At 35.3% G+C, this 27,453-nt stretch overlaps 1 protein-coding gene across 1 annotated transcript; it reads right to left on the minus strand.

Moving 5' to 3' along the window:
* Positions 1-222: 222 nt before the first annotated feature.
* LOC149616296 (uncharacterized) lies at positions 223-11,955 on the minus strand. The gene is made up of 3 exons (XM_089857538.1): positions 11,837-11,955; positions 6,470-6,905; positions 223-1,687 (listed from the first exon to the last, which is right to left on the minus strand). Exons 1-3 carry the CDS (start codon positions 11,889-11,891, stop codon positions 1,222-1,224), a joined length of 957 nt encoding a protein of 318 aa, XP_089713664.1. The 5' UTR covers positions 11,892-11,955; the 3' UTR covers positions 223-1,221.
* Positions 11,956-27,453: the final 15,498 nt, after the last annotated feature.

Here is a 27,453-nt window from a genome sequence, read left to right on the forward strand (position 1 = left end):
TTTTGAATCAAAAGGAAGGTTTTTTAAACATTTCTGGCTGCCACTTTTCAAGATGGCTGAAAATTGGATAAATCATTCTTAGTGCATACCTGCTACTTAAGAGCAATGTCCATGCAATTTTTCAACCTTCTAGGTAAAGCAGTTAGGGTAGGGCGTTGATCACAAGTCAGACTATCAATCTTTGACTTATATAGATATAAATTAACTAAAATCACATAGGTATACTAGGATGTCGAAGAAGTTTATTTAACATGCTGAAGTAAAAGTATTTACATTGTATTTATACATCTTTGAGTGAATAACAATGAAAATTTTTTTTTAAAATGAAATGAATCACTTTTGATTAACGTTATGGAAAACTTTACACGTTAATGTAAAGATTGAATCAAAAGTGGATCCACATTTGATTGAATTCATTAAAAAAACACGGGAAAGCTTGTTTTGCTTCTTTTTCAAGAAAATTTGATCAAGTTGCTTTTCATTCAGTTTTTTATGACTCATTGGATGAGCGAGCGAACCAGACTAGCTTGGCAAAATCATTTTGGTCTTTGTGTGAATTCTTAATTAACTGGAGCATACTGATTGAAGTGAAATTTTGTGACATTTTTAATTATTATAAGATGTATTGATTTTACTGGTAAGTTACTTTCATCAGGAAAGTTATGAAATCTTCTTGGTGCAATAATCGAATGGCTCAGTACATAGTACGCAAAGATAACTGAGCTAACACCATGATTACACATTTTACAATACGATGACACGGAGATCTACGATTACGCGATGTACCACATGGTTCCACATAATGACGGATGGCACATTTGGGACAAGGTACATTTGAAAAGTCCCCTATCACCTCAAACTTTGACGCCAAGACGCTTGGCTTATTGCAGTTCGCCATTCACCACGGTGGAGTACGAAGATTTCGCAATCACTTCGAGCTGCATGTACACCGATTACAAAGAGTGATCAGCTCCTCGTTGATTACAATCGGGAAAGTCCGATAATCGTGGTATTTGGTACGCTACTTAAACATCCACCACAATCATCATCGAAAAGTAATTTAAATGTCTCGACACGTCAAAATGGAAACTGTCGTGAAAATTATAACTCGCCTGTGATAAAAATGACGCTGGTTCAGTTGTTCTTATGTCATTTCGCTAGTGCTAAAGTTTCATCGTTGATAACACGAATATTACGCGGTGTCCAATAGAAATTGTCTATTTACCAGGCACTGAAGTATTCGTTTTGAGCAACTGGCGAATAACTATGATAATTTGTGGGCGTATTTGTCAACGTGTATGAACTATTTGCACAAATCGGATTGTAATGAATTGGCTCGAAGGAGAAATTTTTATCATTGCACGTTGAAAACATTTCGGGTTGCTGTTTAGTCGCGTCGGTAATGTCTTCTTGCGTATTTGCACTTCTTACGTCTGTATTATTGGAAAACACGGAACAATCTGTATGGTAATTGACAGATTCACTGTCCGAATAAATTTCCGAAGACGTTGGGCGCGTTTGTTCTTCCGTTGAGTCGTTGTTTGGTGTACATTCTTTCAGGAGGTATTGCAAATGATTGATATACTTAATGGCTGACCTGAGGGTCTCCACTTTGCTCAGTTTACTCGCCTTGCTTGATTTTGAGGAGAATTCGGCTTTTAATTTATTCGATGTAGGGATCTTTTGTCTGTAGGTAAACAAATTGTAAAATTTTTATACGTAAATAAATGTGTAAAGTTATGTAATACAATGTAAATGTGACTCGTTAAGAGAGTAAATTTTAATATTATCACCAGGGATAGATTTAATTTTAGAAGTAGGAATGGAGAACGGTTAGTATTTACTTCAGTCCGACTCATAGCCCAGTGTAGAGCCCCTCTCTCCAACACGTAACGAAAAGTTTAAATTATCTTACTTGCTCGCTTAAACTACGTTTTGATGACGTTGTTGACAGGGAAAGTGAAAAATAAGTAATTATTTTTTTACCTCTGTCGCTATGACCCGCCACCTCTTTCATACCCCTCCTTCCTGTGGAAGGGGGTCCGGGACTTTGACGCGCACCCAGATTACTCTGTTCTCCATTCCTACTTCTAAAATTAAATCTATCCCTGATCGTTTTAAGAAACTTTATTCCTAAAATCATTTTAAACATAGCTATTGTTGACGTTTGAATTCAAACGTATGCCTCTTTTTGGAAATTTAGCGTATATAAGGCGATTGATTCACGATTAATGATAAGAAAAGCCGCAATTACGCGAGCCTTTGGTGGAAGCTCTTCCATTGGGATACTAGACGTTTCTCGTACCCCTAGCCGATCGCCGCGTACCTCTTAATCCTAGCGATGGGAGTAGAAACGATAGGAGCAAGCCAAAAATTGCTTTCTGCCAACGCGGTAACAGACACACAGACACGTCCAGTGTAATACCTCTCCGTGACGTCATCGTCACTCGGAGAGGTAAATATTAGCATTTAAGGGGTTATCCGTAAAACACTCTAATCGTAAATTGAAATCGGTGGGTCTAACAGCAAAATATCTTATAACATTTTAGACTCAAAATCGCCCGAAATGAACACAGCGTAGTTTCTTGTAGAAATTTTAGAAACACTATATACCATTGGCATCAATTAGCAAAGTCAATATGCATAAATCTCTAGAATTTTAATGAACAATTAACGATTCTTAAAGATCTTATATAAAGAAGGACATATATTGTGAGTTAATTATAAGTTTCAAAGCAATCAGAAAGAAAATCTATTTAAACATTCATTAAAGTTCTTGAAGAAACGATTATAACGTTTTTCTCCGAGGCTTCGCGTTACCTCCCTTTCGATGTTAGAGCCACCATTTTACACGAAGAAACCTGTATTTGATTAAGGACCTCCCAGTTTACGTTTGTGTGGTCTGTAGCCTCCACAAGAACTCGGGAATTGCTTGGAAGTATGAAATTTCCAAAGAATACTTCCGAAATTGTAATATATGGAATGATGCTAATTGATTGATACCTGAGAAATTTTCTAAATTGCAAAAGTCACAAGGTAGTAATTAAAATGCTCAAGGGTAAAACTACCTAATTAACCAAGTGCAAGAGATCCCATTATGATACTTCAAAAGAAATTTAATATCATTGATCTACATCTAATTTCAGATAATTAAATTAATTAACATATTTGCAACAACGAAATAAATATATAAATTGCTATTTGTCATATGGAGTCCGCCACTTTTCACCTAACAAAAGTATTTTTGATTTCTTCACGTAGAAAGAGCTAATTTTTCACATAGAAAGAGCTAATTTTTCACATAGAAAGAGCTAATTTTTCACATAGAAAGAGCTAATTTTTCACATAGAAAGAGCTAATTTTTCACATAGAAAGAGCTAATTTTTCACATAGAAAGAGCTAATTTTTCACATAGAAATAGCTAATTTTTCACATAGAAATAGCTAATTTTTCACATAGAAATAGCTAATTTTTCACATAGAAATAGCTAATTTTTCACATAGAAATAGCTAATTTTTCACATAGAAATAGCTAATTTTTCACATAGAAATAGCTAATTTTTCACATAGAAATAGCTAATTTTTCACATAGAAATAGCTAATTTTTCACATAGAAATAGCTAATTTTTCACATAGAAATAGCTAATTTTTCACATAGAAATAGCTAATTTTTCACATAGAAATAGCTAATTTTTCATATAGAAATAGCTAATTTTTCATATAGAAATAGCTAATTTTTCATATAGAAATAGCTAATTTTTCATATAGAAATAGCTAATTTTTCATATAGAAATAGCTAATTTTTCATATAGAAATAGCTATTATTTTCATATAGAAATAGCTATTATTTTCATATACAAATAGCTATTATTTTCATATACAAATAGCTATTATTTTCATATACAAATAGCTATTATTTTCATATACAAATAGCTATTATTTTCATATACAAATAGCTATTATTTTCATATACAAATAGCTATTATTTTCATATACAAATAGCTATTATTTTCATATACAAATAGCTATCATTTTCATATACAAATGGCTATCATTTTCATATACAAATAGCTATTATTTTCATATACAAATAGCTATTATTTTCATATACAAATAGCTATTATTTTCATATAAAAATAGCTATTATTTTCATATAAAAATAGCTATTATTTTCATATACAAATAGCTATCATTTTCATATACAAATAGCTATTATTTTCATATACAAATAGCTATTATTTTCATATACAAATAGCTATTATTTTCATATACAAATAGCTATTATTTTCATATAAAAATAGCTATTATTTTCATATAAAAATAGCTATTATTTTCATATACAAATAGCTTTTATTTTCATATACAAATAGCTTTTATTTTCATATACAAATAGCTATTATTTTCATATACAAATAGCTATTATTTTCATATAAAAATAGCTATTATTTTCATATAAAAATAGCTATTATTTTCATATACAAATAGCTATTATTTTCATATAAAAATAGCTATTATTTTCATATAAAAATAGTTATTATTTTCATATAAAAATAGTTATTATTTACATATATAAATAGTTATTATTTTCATATATAAATAGTTATTATTTTCATATAAAAGTAGCTATTATTTTCATATATAAATAGTTATTATTTTCAAATATAAATAGCTATTTTCCCCCACATAGAAATAGGTATATTTCATACTAAACTAATTAACCCGTCTTATGGCAGATCTTCGTTTTTACGTGCGTACACTTTATCCAAAAATTTTCCCACATTATTCTTAATCGATATTTCTTTAATATTCCATGGTATCTGATTTCCATTCCATATTTAAACAGCCTTAATTTTACGCTTAATGACATATAACACTCTAATTAGTTTAATTAGATATTTTTAAAACACCTTTATAACCTTCTTACTATTTTTAATCTTAACCAACTCCTATTTGACAAGTTAAAATTAGATTCAATCTAAAATTATTTTGCTAACATAACATTTCGCCCTAATTAAATTCCATTTTGTTCTCTTACCCTTTCTTGGTCCGACTATGAGACGCCTGCCTATCGTTTCAAGGTTAACATTTTGTTTGCCCCTTTATATTTTACTTATCCGTATATTTTGAGGGTAAATTAAAGGGAACCCATGTCTAAAGTTTAGCGAGACAATCTCAAAGATCAGTTGTATACTAACACTAGGAGGCTGGTACAGTTTTTTTTTGGCCCCAACAATTCCGTTTTAATAGGCACGAAGAAAAGATTTATTGCAGTTTTAGGCCCTTTTTAGTGTTTCTAGTACATAGGGGGACAGAGTTCGCAGACCTCTCGTGATATTGGCAGGATGTGGTGCAATTGAATCTGACTAGTTAGGGAAGGAGATGTTGTTTAGTTGGGTGCTGACGGAAGGGTGTTGGGGTCAAGTCCAGACCAGGGAGTGCCCCCATGCGTCGTACACCCTCAAACCATGTCGTCCGGAAGTTTGGCTTACAGAAATAAAAGTCATAGGCTTTAAAACTCCTCTTAAGTATAGCTCAATTACTGTTAATAAACACAGTCTAATTTAAGACGTCGATTCAACTGTAGTTTATGTTAAAGTTTTTTATGATTTTGGTAGTGTGTTTAACAAAAGAAATTACAGTGTGAAACAGATCGTACGAACACTTATTTTGAGTAAAATGTTGGCTGTACGAGAGATAATCGATATGATAAATGTCAGTTTTGGTTTGGTTGATTGATTTATTAGCATCTTTACACCGTGATACAGTTTGGTCCTCTCCAAGGATGCACCGAGCCACCGATATCTTTCAGGCTCGTTTTCTATTGTTTTAGTTTAGCTATATCTATCATCGTATGATGGGTCATGTGCTAAGGATTTGACGTAAACGTCTGGGAAATATCACACTTCCTCTGGTCCAAAAACAAGTATATTAATTGTTTGGACCCGTTTTTAAATTCGAGAAGTGGGGGTTCAAGGTCCTCGGGATCACTTCATTAATTGCAAATGTATTGAAAAACCAGGGGGCAGAAGTCCAAGGACCAGTTAATTATTTTGGACACTTGGGGTCACTGGTCCCATGGACTAGTTTAACAAATATTCTTATTTCCCAGACTGGACATAAGTATTTATATAAAAGTGCAGGAATAATAGAGAGCTTTCAGATGGGATAGTAGTACGTCACACCCTCCCAAGTCTTACCGCTATTCTGGTAGCCATATTGGGTGGTCTTAGCTTCATTCCTGCTTTAAACCCACCAATATGGCAGCGTAAATTACGTCACGAGACCCAGCTCCTCCTCCAACTGAAAGCTCCCTATAACAAAGGTAAACACAACGCGTGACACCCAGTAAAAACTGCGTTTAAAGCTGGAAACAAGAATTACAGATAAAATATATCACCCAACATTCTACTCGAAATAAGTGTTCGTCTCATCTGTATATCAAAATAAACAGTGAAAAAAAAATAAATCACCTGAGAGCAGCGAATCCATTATTAACCAACTTGACCCTCTTGCGTTCTCTTTCGTTCCTTCTGGCAACGGAATTGAGTTGGGCTTGCCACAACAAATCGGAAAGCTGCCTGAACGCCGTCGTGCTCTTCGGGTGCGAGGCGGTGGTCGGCATTCTGCCCGTTTCCCGATGATGGTGGTGATGGTGCTGCTGGTGGTAGACCACCGGCGGCGATGTATCTCCTCCGTCATTTTCACCGCGCGATGTTGATAGCTGCCGACGATTGCTCGGGGCTCCTCTTCGATTCGACGGCGCAAACGATTCGAACGGGGAATTCAGAAGATGATCGTCGCAACAGGTTGTAGACGACGATATTGTCGAGTCTTCTTCATCTTCTAAGACGGGAGTATGGGCCCGCGAGCGAACCACTTTATTAGCATCTTGAACCACGGCCCAGACTAAAATATGGGAGAAAGACCATTGCTCGTAAAACAGGTGTATAATTCGTGTAATTTATGCGCGTGTCTTGGGTTTTAACATTGTATTAACCATACACGCGATTTCCCAAAAAAAAAAAAAACTGTACGGGTGTTAATGACTCTTACTTCTTGTATGTACATACACGGTGTAGTTGTAATTTTTTTTCTCGTTTTACAAGATTATTTTAACCTTACGAATTAAAGAGGAATGAGATGAGAAAATAAGATTTTACTTGACGTATTGCATTAATTTGTCGTTAACATATCATTAAATTTATGAATTGACAGATTATTGGTAAAATTGGTGGCTTTGAGTCACATGAACGATATTGGTTGAGAATTCACTGATAACACGCTAAACGCCCGTCAAAGCGGTTAAATTTTTGCTAGAGTAACGAAATAAATAATTATCGGGCTGACTTGAAGAAAATTTAACTATATCCTTGAAAAAAAAAATCGCAATATAATCTAGCGAATTCAAGACTATACTTGCAAAATAAACCTGACATTAATCATACTGTCTAATAGTACTAAATAATATCAGGAGCAATGTAAGAAACCTCCCTACTAAACTGTAGGGGGGTTTTTGATATTAATTCAGCCTGTACTTTAGACATGCACAGTCTACAACGTTATTCTTCAGGCTTACAAGGATCACTTAAATCGCAAATTAATCTATATATATATATACGAGTAAGTAACAATTAAAATATGGTATATATTATTAATATGAACCCGCTAATGTCATGATACCCGCTAAATGGGAATCATACCCGCTAAAAGGGCATGATACCCGCTAAAAGGGGCATGATACCCGCTAAAAGGGCATGATACCCGCTAAAAGGGCATGATACCCGCTAAAAGGGCATGATACCCGCTAAAAGGGCATGATACCCGCTAAAAGGGCATGATACCCGCTAAAAAGGCATGATACCCGCTAAAAGGGCATGATACCCGCTAAAAGGGCATGATACCCGCTAAATGGGAATCATACCTGCTAAATGTCACACCACTAAAATGTGTAATAACCATTTTTCAATGCAAAGAATCTTGGCAAATTCTGAAGGACCGGTTAGCCCTTTTAGATAAGAACCCTCACTCTTTCGTAATGTTTTTATTTTTGTTATAAATTTTTAAAACAATAATTGCATTTTCTAACAAAATATTTCAACGTTTAGAAGCAACTATTGAAAAACGTTCGAAAACGGTTTCGAGAGAATAGAATCAACATTGCTTGCTTGCATTTGCGCAAAGAACTTTCAAGTTAACTTTAGACCATATTTCTAATCGCGTTTTCGATCATCTAAACGCCGCCGCATCGCAAATGACTGAAAAACACTTCACAATTTAAAAAAAAATTACACGTGTGACGAAAATCTTAGTTTTAGGCCAAATTAAATTTCATGTTATATCAACTTAAACGTAATAATAATTTATTCAATTACTAGTTAAACGACAGCCGTTTACCAAAATTCCTCGTATAGGCATAAGAATATAGTTATAGAAGCGATCTATCAAGGCGATAAAATAGTAATTGGCCGTCGGCTGAGTCAGTAACTTGGTTAATAAAAGGGTAAAAATGATGATAGATAGACCTGATACAAAATGAGTTAGACAACCCACATTATTAAGAATTCAATACGTAAAAATAAACTTGAAGGATTACGACAAATTATTTTCCTTAATTTTACAAGATTATCGCTACTCAAGGTAGGTTTAGCACGTGACCTATGATTTTAATGATTATCTTAGAATATCAACAAGCTGGGACACCAAAATAAACCTCTCCGAGTCGAGACGCGAATAAGAAATATAATTGACATATAAATTATTTTAATCGTCATTAATTTAGCTTAATTATAGTTAAATCGTTTTAAGAATTTTTATTCCTAAAATCATTTTAAACATAGCTATTGTTGACATTTGAATTCAAGCGTATGCCTCTTCAACAATTTTTCGAAATTTAGGATATATAAGGCGACTCATTCACAATAATTGATAAGATAACTCGCAATTGCGTGAACCTTTGGTGAAAGTTCTGCCATTGGAAGGCAAGACGTTTCTCGTAACCCTAGCCATCTCCGCGTAAATCTTAACCCTAACGATGATAATGGAGTAGAAGTTATATTGCTTTCTGCGAACACGTTTGATACGATTTGCCAACTGCGAACGCGGTGACAGACACAAACACACACAAACGTCCGTTGTAATGCCTCTCCATACGCGATCGTCACTCGGAGAGGTAAAAATTGGATCAATTATTAGGGCTAATGACTCTCCAATTAAATGTAATCATTTTAGCACTATCAAGTCTCCCAAGTAAAGATAAACAGTGTGTATACCGGTTACGCTAAGTGCAAACTTAATTAACAAGTTACCAAACGTAAAACATTGAATCAAGTGATAATTGACCATTATACTTCGTCTGAAAAGTTAACGCTTAATCACTCGGCCATATTAGTCATATTGAATTTGAAACTGATATCGGGGACAAGCAATAATATTATTCATTATTTATTCAAAACTAGCCATACAAGGTATTTCTGATAACTCTAGCATAAATTAAGGGGGATGTTCATTGGGCGATTTTGAGTCGAAATTGCAATTTTTATGACATTTTGCAGTCCGGGCCACTGTTTTCGAGTTAGGATTGGAATATTTCACGGATGGCCCCTTAAATTTAATTAAGAAACTTTAAGACAATGATTTCTAATTTAATTAGTAAAAAATTAGGAAAATAGAGTCTTTAGGGACCTAGTGGGAGCCCTGTAAACTTAAGTTTCGGGGCGCAACAAGTTTTCGTATCCGATTATGGGTATATTTGTTAAACTCCATTATTTCAAATACTAAACATATGTTTAAATTTTCTGTTCCAGTCTTTTACAATTCTGTTAAGTCAAGTAGGCCTAGGTCCCTTCCTAATTATATTTATACATTTGATTAAACTTATCGAAAGATTAATGTACAATAATTATAATTGTATTATTGTAATTTTAAATGTTATACATATAAGAACATTATGGGTCCTACACAGCTAATGATATTATGTCGCCTAGTTTCACACCTGTTTATGACCATATTTTGAATCTAAATCTTATTTCAATTACGCCTTCTATAAAAGGACTAGCAAAGTATCATTGCAAAGTCGCTACTGTTCTTTCTATAAAATATAAACTGATAAGCATCTATGAAAGTTAATGCCAACGAGTAAAGATACTTTTTTCAGTAAAAATAATTCATTTCAGGAACCGTTTTTTTTGCAAGGTAGTGACTAAAAATGAGAAAAATGTAACATGCATAGTTAAAATTATTAAAATTTTAACGTATTTAAGTTGAACAACAATACCGCCTAAAAGCATCTAGAAATCCGGTACATACAATTTACAAATGGTCCCTATAATTAGAGCTCGGTATTTTTTTATCCATTATCCACAAATTGGTGGAAAACCGATTATTTATAAACAAATTTGTGGATTATAATATGATTTAACATGAAAGTTCAGTGGATAATTTTCGAGTATGGATACTAGGGATGAACCGGTACCGATACCATATCGGTATCGGCACCGATACTCGGGGTTCCCCGATAGTATCGAATCGGTTGGTTCGATACCGATACCGATACTCGTTTAAAATGCTTTATATGGCGCTACATGACATTAAAGGGTCTTTTAGTAACGTAATGATGGTGATAATATCTCATTTCTATGAATTTTAATCGTGACGAATTCTCATTTATATAAAAAGTACCGGAATTCAGTTTATCTATACAACTAATAAGCGAAAATCTATCTTAGTAGTACGCGCCTACTACTCTAGGGATGAACCGATACCATATCGGTATCGGTTGAAGTATCGGGTTTTGGATCATAGTGAGTAAATATCGGTAGCGATCGGTATCGGTTGAAGTATCGGGTTTTGGATCATAGTGAGTAAATATCGGCATCGATCGGTATCGGTTCATGTTTGTACCGGTATCGATCGGTATCGGGTTAAGCCTGGTTTCGGCCATCTCTAATGGATACAGATAAAATAACGTGGATAATGGATAGATAATGCCGAGCTCTACCTATAATGTAAACCTTTCTCTTGTGTAAACTAAGTTAAAAATTAGCATAGTTGAAATATCTACGACAGTTATCGATTCAAGAAATTTTAGTAACTTAAAATCTTTCCGAAATTTCGAGAGTTCGAATTTGTACGTAGATCCAAGAGGTCGCCCCGCCTTTTAGTTTGCTTTGTTCTCTTCATATTTTTCGCTATTATCTTATTTTGGATTAATAAAGTGTTTCATATTGAAATATATCTACTGACTTTCATCTAATGACCCTTGCTCGGAGTGTGGCGCCCGAAAGAGGCACACGCGTCCTCGCGGTCAAACTGAGTGGAAATTGTCAAAGAACATGAGGTCTACAACATTTAGTTACGCAGATATGAGGTCTCAAACAAGGAAATATTCAAACATGTGGAGTGATCAGCTTTACTTAACCAACGTACGCACATTTCTACCCATTTAATAGTACACTAGATAAAGTTTCAATAGATTGAAGACTTACTAAACAAGTGTTTCCTTGTTTTAAGGGGCCAATATTACGAGCCCATACCTCTGTAACTTAATGTTGTAGACTACCGTGACTCTTTCAACTCAAATTAACACAGATAAAACACCATTTAATTTATGGTAAACTTATCAGAAACACCATGTGCACGTAGAATTATACACTACTTTATTTTTTGCATATTTTTGAGAATGTTTTTCAGTATTATGGACGGTCATAAAAACCTCAAAACAAAAACACGTTAACTATTAAAAACGTTGCAACTTTCTTCGCACAAAAATTTAACTAACTAAAAAAATTAAGGGGATATTTAATCCAATTCCGTTGATAAAATTTAAGTTTAACCCTCACCTGATGGGCCTTGATTGGTATCCATAACGCGGGGCTGTCTATGGCAACTAACCATAAAAATTGACGGCGAACAAAAAAATCACGTCTTTATCATTGAAAGAATGCGTTATTTTTAAGCCCTCTAAACAAACAGAACGGAAAAAACCGTTTGTCAAATTCGATTCGTAGAAAAAAAACGAAGAAAAATTGCTAATAGTTTTTTAATTTTGCTCCGCCTTCCATTTCGTCGACAAAATGATTTGTGGAGAAAAGAAATATCAGACTTATAATAGGTAGCCAGCATAGCGTAGTATTTTACCTTTTGACAGTGACTCTTCTGTGGAACGGGAGAGGTAGAGAGAGGAGAAAAAAAATCACCATTTGTGACTAGTATTTAGGGAAATTTAGTCCCACATAATTATATAGAAGAGTAATGAGGGGAGACCTTCCAGTTTTCCCTTCTATTTCTATCAACGCTAACCTTCTCTGGTCTTAAAAACCTAAATCCACAGAGAGCTTATACAATTTTAGAAGAAGAAAAAAATGTTTGCGGGGTTTCTATTATGGAATTTAGGTGCATGCATGCACACAATGTATCGAACAATATATATTGCAGTTCATAGTACCTATAATCAATACTCTTATTAGTATTAATGCATACTATATATAGTCTATATATATATATATAAATTATTAGTAAGTACTATTATATATAAACAGTATATACTATATATAGTCTATATATATATATAAATTATTAGTAAGTACTATTATATATAAATAGTATATACTATATATAGTATATGTGTAAACTAGAATAGAATAGTTTGTTTATTGTAATATATAAAAATAATATATATTATATTGTTTACATATTATAAATTATTATTGCATATTATATGATTTATATATTATAAATTATTATTGCATATTATATGGTTTATATATTATAAATTATTATTGCATATTATATGGTTTATATATTATAAATTATTATTGCATATTATATGGTTTATATATTATAAATTATTATTGCATATTATATTGTTTATATATTATAAATTATTATTGCATATTATATTGTTTATATATTATAAATTATTATTGCATATTATATATGTAAACAGCTCAAGCCTAGTCCCTATTAACAGGATGCAGAGATCTTAAAAGGACAGTTCGACATATTCTCTGTCAGTATTAAGCAAATACATAATTTATAATTAAACTGTTAATTTTTCGAGTTAAACGTCTTGTAAATATGTAATATTTTTGCTATTTTGCCATGATGTTTTCACCAAGTGTATATTCTCGTGAATCTTTGTATGATTCTTTTTATACACAATAAACAACTTTTCAATTCAATTATATTGTTTATATATTATAAATTATTATTGCATATTATATTGTTTATATATTATAAATTATTATTGCATGTTATATTGTTAATATATTATAAATGATTATTTTATATATATATGTGTATATTATATTATATATTCTTAGAACGACGCTATCTTGATTGGTTTTGGGCGCTACTACCCCTTTAAGTTATCATAATATACTATTATGAGCATTGATTACTACTGAACTTCAATATATATGGGTAAGGTACCCGGCGATGCCCGGGGTGTTTTAGAGGTCTAGAAACCTCAAACCAGGAAGAGTTTCCTGTCTACACAAAACGCTAAATTTTCTATACGCCCACCAAACGAAATTTCTGCATGCTGTAGTTTTTTTATAAAGTTACTTTTCAATAAAACGATGCATAATTAGGGGTTATTCATAAAGTTAAAATGACATGGGTCTGGAATTGGAAGTTCTTTACAGGGTTACCAAGGCCAACCTAGAGAAACACAAAAAAACCATTTCTAAAAGCCTTCCCCTATTGATATTAACCATACAGTTTGGTCAAATACGGTAAGAAATTGTAACTGTGGTTAAGGAACAAACAAAGAAATTTCTGAAAGTATAATATAATAAGATATTATTTATATATACTGTCTCAAGGTCACAAGGCTTATGTGACCAAGGCGTTTGGACGTCATTTGATGTTTTAAGCCCATCTGATTGGCTATATCCAATATGCGATTTGATATAACCGAATTCCCGTTAAGATTAGGGGTATTGCTAAAATTCCAATTTCGTTTAATTATTACAAGATAGTACTGCATTTAATTTTAAAAATTCGAAAAAAATACGAAGGCGCTGTCAAAGGCTTAGTACAGTCAAAATAGGAAGATTGGCTGCAAAAATTAACCGAGTGTAGTCAATTCTCCCTTTGTCGTTCTCGAACTGGCATTACGAAGAATAGGAAGTATAATACTTATGGAAGATATCTTATAAACTCGTGCTAACATCTGTATATTTTCGAGCAAATTGAACTCAAATCGTAAATCTTACTTACTCTTCAGCTAATTTCTAACATTAACTGAAAATAAAATAATTTTATATCATTTACGGCAAGATTATAGAAACCATGCACCATTAATATTAGGATTTTTTTTTTCCTTTTTTGAATGCAGAACACACGCACCGTTTTAACCAATAAAAGCAAGGTTTTTTTGGGTAGACCCTGTGGCCTTATCCCAATTTCCACCTTATTCATATTATCGTTTAATGTCCCATAAATGGATAATCTCGTAAGTCCCTCCCACAAAACCCCGGCCTATATTTTCAACATAATTTGGTATCAATATAAATAGGGATACGATACTGTGTCAATAAATGGTATTAAAACAGAACGGGGATTGTTAGAGTTCCGAATAATAACTATACGTCAGGTATACCTTATAACCAGGGACGCCAACACTTCTCACTACTATATTCCACTACGACTTACCCGGCGGCCGTTTCGGAACAATCAGTGATAAAATTACACCGTGGACCGTCAATAATCCGACACTGCAAAAGATACACTCGAAACAATACGGAATAGACCATATTGAAGTGCCACCCAAGTTCTAGATGGACATGTATGTACTGAATCTAGCCCATGATTTTGTTCAATAAATCTGGAAAGAATACGGTGGTTGATCAATAGACTCTTTTCCAAAGGGAGCCCTAAGTATCGTCTGCTTGGAATAGGGCGAAATAAGAAAAAATTCTTATAGTACATGTGTCCATGCACTGATCCCCAATTGACTGGAAAAGTTATAGGACCTTGTCCACTGGAATGTGCGAAAATAGTGTATCATCTTTATAGCCAAGCTATCAAAATTTCTGAAAACGTTATTGGTGACAATTCTCTAACTTTTCAAACGAGTTATCGCAAGTGATAACTATCGTCTAAAGGGTTGGTGTCACTATCGAACCGTCTATGAAAACGCGACATCTAAATAGGTGATTAGTCTTAGGTGCCATCAAACCTTGAATGAAAATTGTGGATGTCTCGCGAATTCCCCTCCTGCTAATAAAAAACAAGGTGATCAAGTTAAAATCTTGCCGTCTTTAGTTATGAAGCAAGCGATAACTTATCAACCATGTTAACCCTTTGCTAAGTTATCACTCTCGTGAAAATTAAGAACGGTAAAATTTTAACTTGACCCCCTTGTTTTTAATTAGCACGAGGAGAATTCGCGAGACACCCGCCGATTTTCATTCAAGGTTTGATGACACCTAAGACTAAACACCTATTTAAATATCGCGCTCTCATGGAACGCACGAGGTTGACAACAACCCTTTAGACGATAATTATCACTTGCGATAACTCGATTAAAAAGTTAGAGAATTGCCCCCACCTTATTACCGGTTAAACTTTTTACAAAATTCGGTTTTATACTTGGTGATCGAGTCTTACGCAGCCACAAAAGTGGAATAGAAAACGGTCATACGCCTACAAATTTACTATAGTACTTGCCTCCACAACATTCTTGAATGAAACTAAAAAACGCGCCCGTGGCTTGATAGAAGCGAAAATGATTAGCAAATAGGCCAGCGGCTCGAAAGTATCCATCCATAATTACTAACATTTTTTTCTCCTAAGGATATGCCATGGAAAAAAAGTCATCTTAATGAATGTCCACGGCATTATATTTAGGTCTATTTACTCGGAAAAATCTCTCAACTAATCATTACTTCTCTAAGAAAACCCTGAAATTTGTTAAGTGAAATAAGTGCATGGTAAACGAAACTGTATGTAATAAAACGAGGCCCCCCTGAGTATTATTTCGCGCCACACGTGTAAATGGAAAGATACAATTCAAACGTAATGTAGATGGTTATTTTCAAGATGGGCTGCCATTTAAATTATACAGTTAAAGGGTTGGACTCGAAAAATGGTTCAGATTAAAGTAATCATAACTTGGAAAGGAGGTTTTATAGCTTCAAGAGTGCTCTCTGGTTTCAGAGCAAAACATTTCATCGGCGGAACATGATCTAACTTTCTACTACGTCATATTCGAGCACCGTTGCTCCGTCGAATTTTTCAGAGCGAGAATGGGCAATTCTTGGGCAGTTTTTGGGGTCAGTGGTAAATGCGATTCTGGGAGAGTGTTAATTGCACTCGAGTTCGCATTGGTGGACGAAAACTCGCCCAGAGTGCACTCAGAGTGCTCTAGTGCAGTTGGTGGAATTTGCTAATAGGGTATTTTCAAAAGTAGGGGGAGCGGTTTGTAAAATAGAGTCTAGTGTTTGACCACCTTTGTTTCAGCATGTGGACAACAAAGACATTAGATGTGGTTTCAAACAGAAGGAATTTTTCTGGATTGGTAACATCGAAGTCATATCTAACGTCTTTGTTGTTCACATACAGTATGTTCCGTCTTTACCTTATGTTAGACTAGAGTAAAATCTTAGGCCTACGCTTCCATCGGTCACCTCGTTATTTGGTTTCGGTTGAGTCAGTACGTTCATTTCTCTGCTCAGACGTGAGAGCAGCATGACTCACTCGATCATGCGCCAGTCAGGCATGATCGAGTGAGTTATGGAGCATAAGAAATGGCGATAAAGAGGTGGTGCCATCTGGACACTGTCAAGCGAAAACGTTTCAAACTAAACCCACTAAAACATGACGTAGTCGCAATATATTACAGTCTAATTAAGGGAGAAAAGCGACTTCACCAACGTGAACGTAAGATTTTGGTCTAGTCTTAATGGGCTTTATATGCTCGCGACAAGGATGCGATTAATCATGGTTAAGGTATGTGATTAATCAGAAAAGTATTTAACTTATAGTTTGGTGGTGACGGATAGTGGATTTTGGTTTCTGGAGACAGATTAGTCAGCACTGAAAGAGCAGGCTCACTGATAAATATCTTATCCCCTCAAACTTTGTCGTTCTTCTCTGACGATAGCAGAAGCACGTGATCCAAACTTGGGAAATAATGTGAAAATAATTAAACGCACTTGACATAACCTGAGGGCGGATAAAAACCAAAGGTATAGTTTAGATCATAAGGGTTCTTAACTTCTTGTACAAACAGTTAAAGCATGGTTTTCACTTGGCGAAAATCACGACTTTTCGCCCGACGTCAAGCGACAACCGAAAAAGAACCTAGTTACGCTGGACAGAAATTACGATGAGTGTGGCCCCTGGTGTGGCGATATTAGCTTTCTATTTTTTCGGCCGCGTTCAACGTTAACGCTCTGCGCGAGCCGATAAATCAGCAATATGCTAGAGTCGTGACGTCATTTTCGACCACGCGAGGCCGTTTGCGGTCCGCCATGTTTTTATTTATTTCGTTCCTAATCGAGTCAGTAACTAGTACAAATCCCTGATAATGCCGAAGTTCAATGCTGAAAGGTTTATTGAAGAGGTTAGGAACGATACAAATTTGTATGATATTAGAAACAAAGATTTCAAAAAAGAAAGACAATAGATGGACCGCAATTAGTGCAGTGTTCAGTTTATCTGTTAAGCCTTGGTTCTATTATTTGCATAAACTACGCTAAGTGAAAACCCTATAACGCTGGGCGACAACGTAAAAATCAAATCTGACGTTTGACGTCCAGCTGCAAAGTAGTTTTTTTTTCGGTCATGTGAAAACCATGCTTAAAGCATACCTTAGCTTTAAAAAAAACACATACATAATCAGAAATAAATAAATAAATATAGAAAACAATCAGGTTTGTTTAAGACTTTTATCTTTGTTTTAAGGGTGCATACACTTTAGGCAGAGTTATCATCGGCTCCTCCCATTGATGTTTCGACCAATGACGCATTGTCCTTGAGAATCATTTTTAACTAAATACTAAGAAGGACTTCATTATGGTAGCCAACTTCCTGTGTCTCTATATATCCAGCGATTGTAAACTAATCCAACACCCAAAAAGCGAGTATTTATAATTATTTAGTTTCCTTTATAAATCTTCTGTAAAACTCTTTGACAATCGTTAGTAAGGAATTAAATGGATATGATATCAATATCACTATATAAGTAACATAAATAACAATAAGTATGATACTCAATTTCTCAAAACTTTCGTACAGCCAAAGTTTATATGGTACCAGGGATAGATTTAATTTTAGAAGTAGGAATGGAGAACAGATTAATGTGGGCGCGCGTCAATGTCCCGGACCCCCTTCCTCGGAAAGGGGGAGCATGAAAGAAGAGGCGTTTAATAGCGACAGAGGTAAAAGGAAACTACGTATTTTTCAACGTCCCCCGTCAGCATCGTCATCAAAACGTAGTTTAAGTGAGTCAATAAGATAATTTAAACGTTTCGTTACGTGTTTGAGGGAGGGGCTCTTTACTGGGCTATGAGTCGGACTGAAGTAAATACTAACCGTTCTCATTCCTACATCTAAAATTAAATCTATTCCTGATGCTACAAACACCACGTTTAGAGTTGCTTGGAACTTAATAATGTTGCCATTTTCACGCAAAATTACTATCTATAAACAAAACCATAAGGAGATGATCTCCTTATGGCAAAACATTATACATATAACAAAAAGAATACATCATTGAAGCAAATTTGCTCCATGCAACCCTTTTTTACACGACCGTATACGTTGCACAGGAAACATGCGTAAATAGGCTCATAATGTACCAAGAACTATTGTTTGGATCGCAGCATCGTGTACTACGTTCCATAAATCTATGACGTCAAAACGCTCTAATCTTAATGGTTGATTCGTATAGGGGGTTGAGAGAACGTTCGTTGGCACCTCATTTTACATGATGTCTACAGTCAAAGACTGAAGTATACTTTTGGTTTTTATCTATATACTTTTGCTATAACATGGGAACAAATCTCTCTTAAGAAATTTAGCATTACATCTATGGAAATATCCAACTTATCCTAACTATGATGCTTACGCTATCACAGCTAACGAATAAATTAAATTGCTCAAAAACAATGGTTAATTTTGCGCGCTTGTCCTTCACGTAGAAAATTAATTTTAAAACCAGTATTGGCAGTAAATAGTTTCATTAATAATTATTTAACCAGTCCAATGCCGGTCGTTGCTATTTCTCGATAATAATCCTCGAAGGAACGGATATCTTCAGGCAATGTATCTTTGAACGGATCTCTTTCCGTTTGACATCAACTAATAATTATCTGATATTTAATATATAAGTTACCACTCCTGTAGTATACACCCAATATAATAATGCTATACAGGGTGTTCTTTGGATAATACTGAGTGGGAAAGTGTCAAAGAACATGAGATGGGCCTACAACATTTAGTTCGGTGATATCTTAACTCGAAACTCTTGTACTGGGCGCTGTGAAACGTTGAAATACTACGACACTATGGATCGATTTCTACTGCTACGCATTTAATAGCACCAGGGATAGATTTAATTTTAGAAGTAGGAATGGAGAACAGAGTAGTCTGGGCGTGCGTCAAAGACCCGGACCCCCTTCCCCGGGACGGAGGGGTATGAAAGAAGAGGCGGGTCATGGCGACAGAGGTAAAAAGGAATTACGTCCCCGTCAGCAACGTCATCAAAACTTAGTTTAAGTGAGCCAATAACTTTTCATTACGTGTTGGAGAGAGGGGGGCTCTATACTGGGCTATGAGTCGGACTGAAGTAAATACTAACCGTTCTCCATTCCTGCTTCTAAAATTAAATCTATCCCTGATAGCACACTTTGGATACATAAGGTTCAATAACGTTTCTTAGATCGAAGACTATTGAAGGTTGATGGGTCTTACCCCTTGTTTTAGGGGCCAGTGATTGGGAACTCATTTCTCCGGTACCAATATTTTAGACCCCACGTTCTTTGAAACTCAGTTTGATCCGGAGACCACACCCTTTAATTTATGTTAAACTTATCAGAAACACCCTGTATCTATAAAATGAATCGCTACTCTTTTTATTCACCAAAAATTAAACGAGGTATCGCGTGTTTTAGCGTCACATTTTAGCCTTTATTAATTAAGGTAAAACAAATAGTAATTAACGATAATTAAAAAGGTTTTTTATTACCAACGGCAGTGTAATTGTAGGTTTTGGAAAAATGCCATACCTAGTTTGAGTTTATGGTTACAGATATGCCTGGGTTTATGAATTGACATTAATTACAAAAGCTTAAGTTAAACGTTCCTACACCAATCCTGTTTTTAATTTCAAAGATAAAAGAGGTATGATGTGTTTGCGAAGATGCATTAAGGTCCATTCAGACTAGATTAAACTCACCCTTTCAACGACTACTTAAAATATTAGCAGGTTTTAGTATGAAAATTTTCAGTATCGTTGAACCAGGGAGTCTGTACCTTAAGAGGAGACGTTAGCGAGCCAGGTTTTAGCCCCTGCGAGCCGATCACAGTATGGGGTGTAATCTATATTTTGAAATTTTATGGTTACATGGTGAAATCGACCTTGGGGTACTCCCGAACAGTCACTCGAGCTAATCGATATTCGGGGAGTCCGAGTACTGTGCTTACTAAAAGTCGTTTGTGGATTGTTATCCCAAGTCAAGACGAGGTTTATGGGTTGATTGCTGAGGATTTAGTAGTACTACCAAACAATTATAGAATTCACCCCAGGGCCCTATGCCCATCTGAAATTTGATGAGCAGGAGAGCAAACAAAAGGGTTACCAACATCAGAACATTTGGAGCAAGGTTACTAAACCGAATCACATAGGCGATAAATAGTTCCCTCATCATACCTCTATTAGCGCTTAACTATTTGCCAAGGCGCATGCATGCGCTTGTGCGTTTTTGTCCCACGTTAAGACAATCAAGGTTTGTGAGTTGATTGCTTAGGATTTAGTACCAAATAGTTACAAAATTTGAAGTTTGATGAGCAGGAGAGCAAAGAAAAGGGCGAGTCTGGGAAGAATAATTAAGAGGATACAGAGTGTCGTCCTTCTTCTATTATCCCCTTCTGGTATCACTGATTTTTCAAGATAAGTACGAGTTTTCCATTCACTTCAATAAGTGTTTTCGATGACTCTCAACAGACATCCCTGATAATTCCAGGTCTTTCCTGTTATTCACGTTTGCAAGGACGCTTAAATTGAGCAATAAAACCAATGAAGACATAAATTTAATCTTAATTCTTTTATGCTCGTGTTTACGGTATTTCAAAATAATATAAATTACGTTAATAACATTATTTTTGTAATGCTAACCTCGACAAGATAGCATTACCACCACCAATTACTATACTCATTTTGAAACCTATGAAAACGTCCCCTTCAATATTAAAATTGCTAATTTATGATTCCAAATTTGAATAATCGATTGAACTCTATATATTTATCAGTAAAAACCACCTGGGGTTATATCAATGGAAATCACTCTTTTATGGGGACTTGTTATTATTGAAGTCGTAATAAAGTCATCGAATTTAAATTAAATTTAGCCACTATAATTTTTATAATAAGCTTCTTGTGGGGGCCCAAATTTTCAATAATGTTGGCGAAATACCTTAAGGCAATGATTTCTAGTTAGTAGCACCAAAGTTATGTATTAAGGATTACCAACTAGGTCAAAAAACGGGCCACCAAAATGCGTCACAACCGCGGATTTGAGACGGCTATAAATCGAAATGGAAGTAGCTAGGTCACGTGGAGAAAAGTAAAAATCCTGAGTGGTGAATTTGAAATTTCGCACATGCGCAGAGAGAAACAAATACGAATTTCCCGCTCAATCACATTGTGGGTGGGGGTTGCAAGTCAAACTTTTTCTCTGGTGAAAGGACGCCTAAGCGAAACGCCTTGTGGATCGTAAGATGTGGGAATCCATAATACATTAGTATTTATACATATCCATGGTAGCACTAAGTAATGTCCGTCAGTGTTTTACAAAGATTTTGAAGTTGCGTCACATCTTTCACCCGATTATAAGGTGTTCGGATTTCAAAAAACTATATTTTTTAACCATTTGCATTTTTGGCTTAGCCATAGCTCCATACGAAAATACAACTTTACAGTAACAAGGTCACTAGACTCCAAGAGTCAGTGCATGGCAGTCTGAAATTTTTTTTTACTTTAAACTGGTCTTTGGGACCCGAGTTGGGAGCAGTGACACCCGTAGTCTTAAAAATTATGAACTGCTGTTTGTCCTCATTCAGTTTTCCTATAATTAATAAACTGGCCCCGATTACCAATAACCCCCACTTCTTTAATTTAAAAACTTGTCCATGTATTTAATAAACTGGATCAGTCGAGGTGTGATATTTCCCAGACTGGTCAGTGGCTCTAATTATTGTAAGGCTAATTATGACTTGAAACTAATAAATGGCATAGACGTTTTTCAAAAATGTATCTGGTCTATGAACCCTATTTCAGGGTTCGTACGAAATTTTTACATTGAAAATCCCTGACTTTTCAGGTTATCCCTGACCAAATTTTGGAAATATCCCTGACTATTTTAATGTGTTTACCAGAGCCCCCTTCATCACACCTGTCTCATATTTAGCATTGCTCGAAGCATGCTTTGATATTCCAAACGAAATCCCCGAGTTTTCAAGAAAAAGATTCAAATCCCTGACTTATCCCTGACTTTTTCCTCTATTTTCCATATCTCTGACTTATCCAGGTTATCCAGGTCCCGTACGAACCCATAATTTTCACACGAAAATTAAAAGTTGATTTTCAAATATCACGACACTGTTGACACAGCGTTAGGGAATCAATGCCGTAGTAGATCCTAGCTCTTTCTAACGTCAAAGAATCAAAATATATTGTAATTAATTTCAAAACATCTTATACAACAGGGCATGTTTACGGAACCCATTACATAAATGTTTGAAGCGCAGTCCGTCGACAAGGATAGAAGACCTCAAGCGGCGAAAATCGAATATTACATCCATATTAAGACAAATATTAACATTAACCACAGAAGATCTACCATGAAAGATTTTTACAGATATTCTGCAAGGATAAATGGTGAAGAAAGCCTAATTGTACATTGATAAATGGATCGGCTAACAGTCATTACTTTAAGATTCCTAATTGAGATTCGCATCACGAAACTGGAAACAGGCGTTTAAATTAGTTCTACATATAAATCTAATCGGCTGACGCGGCGTTTCTTTTCGGTATTAGCAGAAGGGGATAATTGAAGAAGGATGACACTCTGTATCCTCTTAATACTTTAGTTATGTAACGTCATTCTTTCCAGGCGCACCCTTTTTGTTTGCTTTCCTGCTCATCAAACTATAGATGGGCATCGCACCGTGGGGTCAATTCTATAACTGTTTGGTACTAAATCCTCAGCAATCAACCCAAAAACCTCATCTTGACATGTGACAAAAATTCACAAGCGTGCCTTGGCAAATAATTAAGCGTAATAGAGTAATGATGAGGGAACTATTTATCGCGTATGTGATTTGGTTTAGTAACCTTGCTCCAAATACTCTGATGTTGGAAAGAATGACGTTACATTTACCCCGCTTTGTGGTACACTTCTCTCGAAGAGAAGTATTATATACTTCTGGTATTAGCTATCGGCCACCGCGTCGCCTGTCTGTTTGTCAATTAACAAATACGATGAAACCGTAAAATGAAATAGCAATTAGCGCGGCTTGGGGCTGGTGATGATAGCTACTGACATCGTATTATTCATCAAAAAGAGGGTTCAAATCTAAAAAACCCACGGTTTTATATAAAAAAACCCATTTATTACTAAAATCTTCAATTTTGATGAATTTAAATTATAAAATAATTATTTTTAAATTTAGATTAAGATAATGGTTCAACTTTAAAAGTATTATTTAGTAATATCAGAAGGGAATAATAGAAATAGGATGAATAACACTCTGTATCCTCTTAATACTTTAGTTATGTAACATGATTCTTCCCTGGCTCACTCTTTTGGTTTGCTCTCCCGCTCACCGTGGGGTGAATTTTAGAACTGTTTCGTATTTACTAAATCCTCAGCAATCAACCCACAAACCTTGATTGTCTTGACGTGAGACAATAATTCACAAGCGCATGCGCCTTGGTAAATAGTTAAGCGCTAATATAGTAATGATGAGGGAACTGTGTGATTCGGTTTAGTAAGTTTGCTAAATATTTTCTGATGTTGTGGAAATTCATGTTACAATTACCCCGCTTGCAAGTACAATACTCTTGAAGAGAAATATTACAAACTTCTGGTTACCAGAAGTAAGATAAGGGACTAGAAGTAAAGTGCTCTAGCATTGGTCATGGCACTAGTGAACAAATTTGAGGATTTTATGCCGCTTCCATCGCGCCTACACTAGAGAGAAAAAAATTGGTCGAGTTCCAAAACAATTTCCTACCCCCTTCCCCTCAACTTAAAACGGCGGAACACGGCGCGGCTCCTTGAATCTAGTTCGGCCGTCTACCGCCACGAGCGTCTCACGTTTTGGAGGGAAAATTCAGAAACCGCTACCAGAGGGCCAACCTTTGTAGTGTTATCAAGAATAATCACTTCCGCCAAGTGAAGAATTTGATTAGCTCAGTACTTCTAGGCCCTTATCTTACTTCTGGTAAAACCTAAAAGATCATTGCATATGTATTTATCGTGTTCTGTTAATATGACGCCTTGCACAGTGCATGCGCGTGTCCTTGCCATTGTAAAAGTTGAAATATTTAAAAGACACTTAGCTTGGCGATAATTAGAGGGTCCGATATTTTTTTAAGTATTTTATTTTTTAATTTTATATCTTCCTCGGGCGCTTTAAATATTCAATAGTTCAATATCAAATTTAAAAGTTATTAGAAATTTGAAATTCTATTTTTTTTTGTGGACACAAATTTTCAAAGCTTTGGGCTACAATACGAAAAATCTTTTGAATCACTGTCTGTTATTTGATCTGCCATATTAAACCGGATGTCCACTGACGATATCATACGATGAGGCTTAAGATATAATACTCATAGTGAGCTTTCGTAAAGTTGGGTCGAGGGGCTATAGTCATACTCCAAAATTTTGTACACCTGATTTCTGAATTTTTATGTGAATTCCGTTGATTACTGAATGAATTCCTTGATTTCCGTGATTGCAATTATTTTAGGTGATTTCGTTAATGTTTACACTGATTTCCCGTCATTACAGCAGATTACTTGTGATTTCTGTTTGAATTCCAGCGATTTTTTGGTGAATGCCGTGATCGCCACTGGATTCTTCGTGAATTATTTACGATGAATGCAGTGATTATTTCTATTTCAACTGATCACGATTTTTATTTCGGATTTTCGAATTCCTTGATTGATTAAGAGTGATTATTTCACGAAATGTGTGATTACCGAGGCGATTACAAAAGATTACTAGTAAATCATGTAATTATTTCTGATTTAATCAAGGTTTCACGTGATTTCCAGTGATTATCGGAGATTTCTGATTACCCACAAAAATGAATGTGATTACTGATGATTTTCTAAGAATTCTAGAACGCAAGTATTCGATTTCTGCGGTTTCGTACACCTGATTATTCAAATGACTATAGTCTGTCAAACGAAAGAAGAGCCCTGAGAAATTTGTCCAAATTGGTGTCGCCACCATCGACCCCATAGTACTTTATCAACTTGTTTTGTTTTGTCAATAGTCGTCTGTAATATAGTCTGCTATATGACAAGTACTTTAACTTATGTCATTAAAATATATTGCAATGCTAATTCAACAAAGATAAAACTGGTGTCTTGTCGTTAATTTTGTTTTATATTCTTTAATACTCGATGATCGTAAAAAACCATGAAACATAAACATATTAAATATATATTGCAAAATGTATTGGTTCTATTGCGATTAAGCCTATCTGTTTATAGCAGACTATATTACCGACGACTATTGACAAAACAAAACAAGTTGATAAAGTACTATGGGGTCGATGGTGGCGACACCAATTTGGACAAATTTCTCAGGGCTCTTCTTTCGTTTGACAGACTATAACCCCTCGAGTTTGGTTATAGCTTTCAATACCTCAAAATGAAGTCGGTAAAACGAAACACATTTGGAACTACCAAGAAAAATTCATTTAACCCTCAAATCATTTAGTACGTCACTAAAATGGTCCAAAACTGATGGAATACGGGTCTAAATTAACACAAAATTATGTACTCTTTCTTTATAGATAAAGGATAGATAATACCATGGGCCGCCACTCAAATATAAAATTAAACATCTCATAGAAGCCGCGAGTCTAGTTGATGCCCTTTAGCAATATCCTAATATGAAGTCTTAAAATCTCGATCCAGTCCGAGATACTTACTATACGACGTGTTTTTCCGATATTCGTCTACCTGACCAGCATTTGGAATGCGATGGGAGTCACCAATGGCTTTTCTCTTTGATTTAATAACTCTTAAGGCCGATTCAGACTAGAGAAAAATATTACGTTCCCGTCGCTCGCCTAGTTATTTTCGTTTTGGTCTTGTAGGTACTAGTCTGAGAAGTAGCACACTTCCTCTGGTCCGAAACCAGTTTATTAATTGCTTGGACTAGTTTTTAAACTATTGGCCACTGGTCCCAAGGTCTAGTTTAAAAAATATTCTTATTTTTTTTTTTAAGAGGTTTCAATGTAAATTGGGTCCCTTAAGGGTCCGCGACAAGGATGCGATTAGTCAGGTTTCAGTATGTGACTAACCAGGGAAGGAAATGAGGTTTACTTGGGAGGTGACGGAAGGGGTGTCGGGGTCAAGTCACCTCCGGCGGACACGGGGCAGTCGGCACCTATAGGGGAGGATCGCCGACATGTGTCGTATTCCCTCAAACTTTGCCGCCCAGTAGCTTGGCTTACAGGAGTGCGCCACACTCCCGGCAAAATATTCTTATTTAGCAGACTGGTCGGTACGTTCATTTCCCGGTTCAGACGTGAGAGCAGACGATTTAAAACTACTCCCGTATATGCTTATAAAGGGCCGGAAATTTCCAGTGTCCCTCCCGTTTGAATGGACAATTTATGGGACATTTTCCACTGTAGTGTACAAAAATAGTGTCGCATCTTCATAGTCAAAGCTATCAAAACTTCGGAAAATGTACTGGTCAAAATGTCCAGTGAGTAGTGACTCTCTTTTTTAAAATTTTATTGGACAATGTCCAGTGTCTTGTGCTTATTTCCGGCCCTGAGCCCATATGGGGATTTTTGAACCAAGGCTTTTTACCTCTCCGAGTGACGTATGTCACGGAGAGGTTCTGTAACGATCGTGTGTGTCTGTTTGTTTGTTTGTTTGTGTGTGTGTTTGTTTGTGTGTGTGTTTGTGTGTCTGTTGTTACACCCACGTGACCGCGTTCGCAATTTCCAAATCGGAGCAAACGTGTTCGCCATTTCC

This window comes from Phalangium opilio, unplaced genomic scaffold (genome assembly GCF_054372755.1).
Source record: "Phalangium opilio isolate 3A_F unplaced genomic scaffold, DU_Popi_V2 ptg000217l_1, whole genome shotgun sequence".
Lineage (NCBI taxonomy): Eukaryota > Metazoa > Arthropoda > Arachnida > Opiliones > Phalangiidae > Phalangium > Phalangium opilio.